General features: G+C 37.7%; 2 protein-coding genes across 2 annotated transcripts in view; one reads left to right on the top strand and one right to left on the bottom strand.

The window, feature by feature from the left end:
* The window catches only part of LOC128246075 (sodium- and chloride-dependent GABA transporter 1-like), a 37726-nt gene extending 34806 nt beyond the window's left edge, over nucleotides 1-2920 (top strand). Inside the window, exon 15 of the mRNA XM_052964283.1 lies at nucleotides 125-2920. Coding sequence (XP_052820243.1) covers nucleotides 125-262 — 138 coding nt within the window. The 3' untranslated portion in view covers nucleotides 263-2920. The remainder of the gene's footprint in view (nucleotides 1-124) is intronic.
* A 2703-nt stretch (nucleotides 2921-5623) lies between these two features.
* Nucleotides 5624-8324, bottom strand: LOC128203098 (uncharacterized). The gene is made up of 2 exons (XM_052904374.1): nucleotides 7751-8324; nucleotides 5624-7403 (listed from the first exon to the last, which is right to left on the bottom strand). The coding sequence occupies exons 1-2, from the start codon at nucleotides 8132-8134 to the stop codon at nucleotides 6444-6446; spliced, it is 1344 nt and encodes a 447-aa protein (XP_052760334.1). The 5' UTR covers nucleotides 8135-8324; the 3' UTR covers nucleotides 5624-6443.
* Nucleotides 8325-8570: the final 246 nt, after the last annotated feature.

Genomic DNA, 8570 nt, shown 5'->3' on the forward strand with positions numbered 1-8570 from the left:
CGTTTTTCTTATTAGAATTATGCATTGCAATGTCATTCTAAGACCATAGTTTAATATGACAAATTCATGTTATGATCAAATAAAAAAGAATCAAGTAGGTGTTCATTGTTTTCGTTTCTTTCAGCGCTTGAGGAAATCGCTTAAACCTACACCTGAATGGGGTCCTGCCGATGACGAACAGAAAGAAATATACAAAGGGGCAACGCATGAAAATGGGGCTGAAGATATTAATGTTATGGAAAAGGAGAGCTTTATTGGTTAACGTTAGCCATTAACATGCAATGTCGATCCGCAGTCTGAGAACGAGCGGCTAATTTAGACCGATACTGAAATTGCCGAAAATCTGCGATTGCCAATTACTTGAACTTAATTTTGGAGACTGAAGATGGCAATTAAGAAGTTTTTTATGTAGAATACATTTCAAAAACAATATACATTTTCATAGTTAACATACTGTTCGAAAATGCATGTACAAGTACAATACTTAAGTGTTTTCATTGTCATCTAACTGATGCTTATATTTTCAATTTTGCATTTATTCATAAAGGATCGGATTGAGTGTGAAGCTGTGTCGAGTAAGTAATACCCTACGTTTAAGCTGCATTCACTTTGAACGTTTTGACAGCTTTTTTTTCCTTTAGAACGAGCCATTGTTTTAGAAAATGCATGAAAACCAGTGGTATACAAAAAAAGATCGTAGATTTTCATACTTACGGTAGAAAAATATTGCTTAATGGCTAAAAGCCTTAATAAAGCTTTAAGAAAAATTAGTGTATCGGCATAAAACATCGATTTTTGAATGTATATATGAACTAGGATCAGATTTTTTGCTAGCACCCTTATATCACTGCTATTAAGAGCTTAAAGTGGACTTCATTTTCGGTAACAGCTCGAAGTGCCCCAGCATGAATTGATAATGTTTGTTCAATGGACGTTTGGTCTGTGTGTGTTGCTTGTTTGATGTGTGTCTCTCGTACCTTGATGAACTTATGCATTGTACATTAAAACAGGGTCGTCCGATAAGCGACGTGCACTCGCGTCTCATATAAGCGACCCGGGTTCAATATCCGGTCTCTCCCACAAAACAAGACCGCATTCTTGCGCAAAATCATGTCAACGAGAGGAATTTAATCATCATAGCTTTCTAAAGAATCGTTGTCAGATGTAAAATGTTTAAATCGGAACACGGTATTGGCTAATTGTTTTGTTACTGCAATTGTTTCTATGTTATGGCCTTGTGTTTTCAAAATGATAAATATGCAAATAGAAAAAAACTTCACTGTCTTATCATTAAAACTGACTTTTTCTTATTCAAAATCGATTTGATCAATTGTAACATGTGAAAGCTGGACTTTTATTTTATGATGTGGGTGATATTTTAAGAGCAATTGTAGTAGTTAATTTTTTTTAGGAACTATGAAATTTAATAATTAGTTCGTGCAACGGCTTTACAGACTAGCGTGATGCTGATTAGATCAGATGATTAATATTACTTTGATCTTTTTGTAACCTTGTATCATTGCATTTCATAACATTTACAATGTATTGCATTACGTAACCAGAGTTGTTGCAAAAACACTAATATTACGGATACGTGAACGCATGGACATCTTTATGTGTACAAAGTCATCCAGGTATGTATAAGAACTTATCGTTATCTTGTATCGGTGCTTGATGGCATGTAAAATATACCATAACTAAGTTGCGAAAACACTAGAAATACGGATACGTGTTCTCGCGGACTACTTTTTGTGAACTACGTCATCCAGTTATATTAATATTATACACATTTAAAATGACATGTAAGATAGCAGGAGGAAAGTAGCGTATGTGAGTAGCAACTGGTCGACAGGTTCAATTTAAAATGCAATATCTCCTAAGTTATCATACGCTTGTAGCTACGTAAGAAAGTTGTACCCGTTGCGTTTCGCAAACGATTCCATAGTCTATAATAGACAAATGTCAATATAACATTGTACATAGTTCGAGCTTCAGGACAATCAAGCCAAGCGGGAATGCTTTCCTGCAGTGGAATGAAATCGGTCTTTTACATCCAGTTCGATCCAACGAGAAAATCGAGCCAAGCGAGTTCGAGTCAATTGGGTTCGACTATATAAAATAAAGCTCATTTAAAAAAAAATGTGTATTCACTGTAAGTTATGTTTTTTTTTAATACATTTATAACAATAACCTATATGTGTGATCGAAATTTATAACGATCTTGTTAAAAAAATAAACTGAAATTGTTATGATGTTTTTAACAAATAGTTGAGTTGACATGTAACCTTTCAAAAAATATCAAACTATTTGTTATCACATTCGGAACACCTCGGCCTAGTTCCATGAAAACAACTCGGATCTGTGCCGGTTTATCAGAAAAAGTACTTAGTAAAAAAACTATTAATTGATTAATTGTAGTGATTTAACGTGTACTGTGTATTACTATTACTAAGTCTAAATTTATTGACTTTGAAGATTATTTTTGCAAAAATAATTATGATTCCCTAGAGTTAGGTCATTGAGATTAACTGTTGAATTGAAATTACTACGCGATCTACTTGCAGAGTAGTAAAATTTAAAGATTACTGACAATGAAACCCGTCCATATACATCCGAGGTTTGTTTTCAATGGAAAATGGAAGAGGTGTTCCGAATGATTTAATTCGAATATATCTTTTTACATTGTGGGCGTTGATACACAGTTGTACTTTTCCTTTGCATTATTGAGAATGATATTGTATTGGAACCTTTTTTAATAGTTGTATTTCGAAATTATTGTAACCCTTTTTGTTGTGCTTACTAAAACTATGGCGCTTTATTGTAATCTGTATATTGATGCATTCTGTATTTGAGGTCACTCTTAAAGCTCGAAATGTAAATGAACTAATGGTATTGTATCAACAAATAAAAAGTAAATTCATTTGTAGATTTACATCACAAATTAGTTCGAGTGATTTTGTTATCACCATAAATAATAACAAATTAATGAGGATCATTCTTCTTGCTGAAAATAATTTTTTTAAGCTTAGTTCACATTCATATAAATTGTCCATACTTTACATTAGCGGCATTTCCTGCAGGTGTAAGGGCGGTTACTCTTCTATGTTAATGTCGTCAGTATGTAAAGTGTTGCGCGATATTCTCTGCAGGTCCAGGGAGATAACGCTTCTAGGTTAATATTGTCAGCATGTGAAGGGTTTCGTGACATTCTCTGCAGGTTCATGTGCGGTAACCCTTCTAGGTTAATGTCGTCAGCATGTGAAGGGTTCCGCGACATTCTTTGCAGGTTCAGGGGGAAAACACTTCTAGGTTAATGCTGTCAGGATGTGAAGGGTTTCGCGACATTCTCTGCAGTTTCAGGGGCGATAAAGCGTCTAGGTTAATGTCGTCAGCATGTGGAGAGTTGTGCGACATTCCCTGTAGGTGCAGGGGTGATAACGCTTTTAAGATAATGTTGTCAGCATGTGAAGGATTGTGCGACATTCTCTGCAGGTTTATAGGCTATATCGCTTCAAGGTTAATGTCGTCAGCATGTGAAGGGTTGCGCAACATTCTCTGCAGGTTCAGGGGCGATAACCTTTCTAGGTTAATGTTGTCAGCATGTGAAGGGTTGCGCAACACTCTTTGTAGGTTCAGGGGCGGTAACGCTTCTAGGGTAATGTCGTCTGCACGTGAAGGGTTGCACGACATTGTCTTCAGGTCCAGGGGCGATAACGCTTCTAGGTTAATGTCGTCTGCACGTGAAGAGTTGTGCGATAATCTATGCAGGTAAATTGGCCCTAAGGCTTCTAGGTTAATGTTGTCAGCATGTGAAGGGTCGCGCGACATTATCTGCAGGTTCAGGGGCAATAACGCTTCTAGGTTAATGTCGTCAGCATGTGAAGGGTTGTGCGACTTTCTCTGCAGGTTCAGGGGCAATAACGCTTCTAGGTTAATGTCGTCAGCATGTGAAGGGTTGTGCGACATTCTCTGCAGGTTCAGGGGCAATAACGCTTCTAGGTTAATGTCGTCAGCATGTGAAGGGTTGTGCGACATTCTCTGCAGATTCAGGGGCAATAACGCTTCTAGGTTAATGTCGTCAGCATGTAAAGGGTTGCGCGTTATTCTCTGCAGGTTCAGGGGCGATAACGCTTTTAGGCTAATGTCGTCAGCATGTGATGGGTTGCGCGACATTCTCTGAAGGTTCAGGGGCGGTAACGCTTCTACGGTAATATCGTAGGCATGTGATGGTTTCGCGACATTCTCTGCATGTTCAGGGGCGATAACGCGTCTAGGTTAATGTCGTCAGCATGTGAAGAGTTGTGCGACATTCTCTGCAGGTTTATGGACTACTAGTATATCGCTTCAAGGTTAATGTCGTCAGCATGTGAAGGGATGCGCAACATTCTTTGCAGGTTCAGGGGCGATAACCTTTCTAGGTTAATGTCGTCACCAAGTAAAAGTTGCTTGACATTCTCTGCAGGTTCAGGGGCGATAACGCTTCTAAGGTAATATCGTAAGTATGTGATGGGTTCACGACATTATCTGCAGGTTTAGGGGCGATAATGCTTCTAGGTAATGTCGTAAGCATGTGGAGGGTTGTGCGATATTCTCTGCAGATTCTGGGGCGATAACGCTTCTAGGTTAATATCGTCAGCATGTGAAGGGTTATAAGTTAATAGACAAAAGCAGCCAACATCGCTTGTTTTCGAGATCATTTTATAGATTTGTCAATGTTAACTAAATGATAGAGATTTCAATTGTTTATCACCTTCGACCAAATGATGAAGAGTCGAACAGCTTGTCGACGTTGACCAATTAATAAAGGGTCTAACAGCGTGTCAACGTTGACCAAATAATGAAAAGTTGAATTGATACAACATTGACAAAAGTGCAGATTTTCACGTTGTCTAAATATAAAAGTTCAGCAACTTGTGATTACGTTCAGGACGATTAGATTTTGATCCTTGTTTAGACCTTTTACATTTAACACACCACTTTCCATGATTTTTCAAGCAAATTGGTATAGACTTTTGAAAAGATAAAATAAGATACCATTTTCAAGATTTTTTCTTCATCGGCATTACAGCGGAAGACGCGTTGGAGCATTTTCAACAGTTTTTAAAATGTTCTGACTTCAATGAACGCCATCCGTGTAAAACTTATAGCTGAACGAAATCGTGTAGTAATTTAGGCACAAAATTAAAATGCATTCATTTCGTTTCCTCTTTTTTAATCTTAAACCTTCTGTTCATAATAGAAAACATACCCGAAAACAATAATAAATACCATTGCTGATGAATAACTAGCACTGTATAAGTATAATTTATCTTTCGTCTGCTATTTCCATAGTCATTGTTTCGTCCACCTGCCTTTGTGTAAAATCTTTACAGCTGGCTATTCTTGAAAAGCTTTATTCAACTGAGAAAACGGACGCGCGTTGACATCCGTTAACTGTGCTCTTGTTTCATCGAGTATATTCGCGCATGTTTATGTTCCAATTTATTTATCGTGTGTTAAATCTGTTTACAATTGGAACGAAAACGCCCTACAAAACAGACACCAATACAATTGGCCATTCTTAAGTCCGATATTGTGAACACTACTGCAATTAGTATATAGTTAGTTGATAAGAAAACAAAGCCGGACTTCTCTCCTTTATTGCCTTAATTGTACGTTCGAGTATGGCTACTTAGTGTTATACATGCAGAACAAACATTAAATGAATTGATTGTTGCGGATCCGTGGTCTAGTAAGAAGACAATTAACTGTCAATCCATGTGTGGCAGTGTCGAACCCCAGCCTCAGCACTTACGGAAATAACCGTCTTCCGGGACAGACGTTGAAGAGGGTTCCCGCGCGACAGTGTATTGCACTGGCGCACGTTGGCACTATCGTCGTCAACCACGGTACTTAATTCCGTTATACTTCATAAGCAAAGCGTTTAGTAATGTGTCGGGGTATCCGACGATGGTATGTGCATTATGGCTCACAACCATATACGGCTAATACTCTCCGAGCCGATGAATGAATTTCCCAGTAGCGTTGTTAAATAGAAGTGCGCACCCCTATCTAAAATTTAGGATTATTTTTTGTAAATAAACTGACAGCAAAACAGCTGACTTATTTCTAAAAAAAATATTTCGAAAATAAGTAAAACAAAGTGTGCAAATTTTAATACAGCGCATCATTGTTATTTCCAGTTATATTATATAAAGAGTACATTTGAGTTTGTCCGAAAAAGGAAGAGCAAAGTTTCATAAATAGTTCCAAGTGATTTTACATTCAAATATTTGATTTTTACAGCTCAACACAAAACTTGTACCGCCATCTTTTAGACACACAGCTTTCTACTCAGTTCCATAAGAGAAATAATAAAAGTATCGATGAATAACAAAAATAGATAAGGCGTTTAAAAGGTGAATTATAAAAAGGGCTATGTCTGTCTTAAGACGGTATCGATATTAGCGGAGGTTACTAAACTGGACGTATCTGTCCTCCCGAATACGACCCGTTGGTAGCTGAGTTGACACCAGGGACTTCACTCCAATTTCAAAACCTTTTGTTTTGTTTGCCCTTTTCACCAGCCCAATTTCAGGTATCTTTACACAAGTCTCTGTCATCAAATACGGTGGGATATCTAACTCAGATATATCAGCTGTAAACTTTCCGTTAAGTGCTCTGTAAGCGTCCATACCGTTCATCACATCGAACAAAGCTCGATAGACATGCCACTTTGGGAATCGGAATTTCTTATCGTTCATGTTTCTCTTGAATTGCACGAGTCCCCAGCGGTCCTGCAAATGTAGGTTTATGGCTCCGCAGGGTTGCCATGACCACCAATTCTTTTGAGAAAGAGCTTGAGGAACATACCTTCCATTTTCAACCGTCAAATTGTGTTCTGATCGACCAAACTGCATGAACCAGGCTTCGTTATCATTTGGGTTCGGGTCAGTGAGATTTCTTTCTGAGCCAAATGAAAGAGTCTCGAACGGGATCGACATCTCGACTGACCAAAACTTATCTTTGTCTCCAGGTTGATTGATGGTGCCGTCGACATATACCCGAGACGTAAGGTTTGCCTCCCATGTTTTCAATTTGTCGTCAGCTTTGCCCGATGCAGATGTATCAACATCCTCATAAGGAGACTTGTAAAGCAACTGGTCCATTGTAGTACCAAACGCATTGATTTGAATTTGCTTGTAATTGAACATAGTACCATCAACATCAATCAGGAGCTCAAATCCGTTATCTTCCCAAATCCTATCGTCGTGTGTTGTCTTTGTCGCATATATGTCTTTCTCTTGAATATATGCTCCAACATAAAGGTTATTGTCATCCCATCTCAGTTTTATTTTAGTCGTAAAGAACGGTGTTGGAAAACGCTCGCTTCTTATGTCCACAAAGTCCGCGCTCCAAGGTACCTACAAAGAGCTCTGTAACATTAAAATGTTTAAACACAATGTAATGAGACGTATTTTCCCTTTCAAAAGACATGTAAATTCCGTCGCTGTGCAATTTATGTTTTACAATTCATATCAGAAGGTTGAACTAACTACGTAAGTTTGTTATTTTGGGGGTTAAAAGTTTTAATCAAATTTACTAAATTCTTATTGTTAAAGTTTGCACTTCTGTGATCTCGCGATATTAGGCAATTACCCGCTATACCTTTATAACTGGTTTGTTCAATGTTACTTGACAGTACCAAAAATTACAAAAACAAAACGAAACTTTGTAAACGTTTTAAACTTCAGGAAAGAAACACTTCTACCTCTTTCCATGCATCGTCGTTCAGTACCCCATCAATATTAATGGTCCTTCCGTTAAGGTGGTAAGCATTGTAATTTCTTGGAAGATACAAATTCTCGCATTCATTCCTGCCTTTTACACATGTAAGTTTTTTGCGGTGACGCTCGAGAAAGGTGCCGTAAAAACGATTTACTTTTGAATCCGATTTATCAAAATAACTGTTGTAGCAGGTGGAAGACTGTAGCTGTTCTAGGATCGTGTTTTTTGCTGTTGGTACTTCATCCGTGTTTCCATTCCCTGAAGCATATCCAATTGCGATCCCAAGGAGAAACACAGCTATTGACACACCGCAACAAATGGCAACAGCTTTCCTAGTTTTAACGTCTAGAATAATATATCCGGGCATTTTCGAAGACAAAACGTGACTACGATTTGTAAACCTGGTGATATAGGCCAAAGCAGCTCGAAACACTTAATCGAGTATCTTATCAATGACATTAATTAAATTAAGCAATTAGTTGCAATCATTGAACAAGATATGTTGTTGTATGTAGTAGATATATAAATCCCAATGTTATAAATGATGTGAAAGTCGCAGTCAGCTCATTTTGAGGCACAGGCGGCACTATCAGTCAGAGGTGGTTAAACTATGTATGCCTTAATTTGCTCGTTATCATAATTATTCGAACCGATGAACTACTTGTTAAACATTAACACAACACAAATTATATCTCGAAAACTGTTTAACATTTGCAAATACGTAAGGCATTGCAAATGTGTTTGTGCAACCACGCCCATTAAGTAAAAGAAGGTACGTGCCCATTCATTTTATCCTTAGAAAA

The sequence above is a fragment of the Mya arenaria genome, chromosome 9 (genome assembly GCF_026914265.1).
Source record: "Mya arenaria isolate MELC-2E11 chromosome 9, ASM2691426v1".
NCBI lineage: Eukaryota > Metazoa > Mollusca > Bivalvia > Myida > Myidae > Mya > Mya arenaria.

What these genes read in the sequence shown, in the direction of transcription:
- LOC128203098 (XM_052904374.1), bottom strand. Translation starts at nt 8,134, where the DNA reads ATGCCCGGATATATTATTCTAGACGTTAAAACTAGGAAAGCTGTTGCC. An exon ending in ACGACGATGCATGGAAAGAG is followed by an intron (nt 7,404 to 7,750) that starts GTAGAAGTGTTT and finishes AGCTCTTTGTAG; the next exon opens with GTACCTTGGAGCGCGGACTT.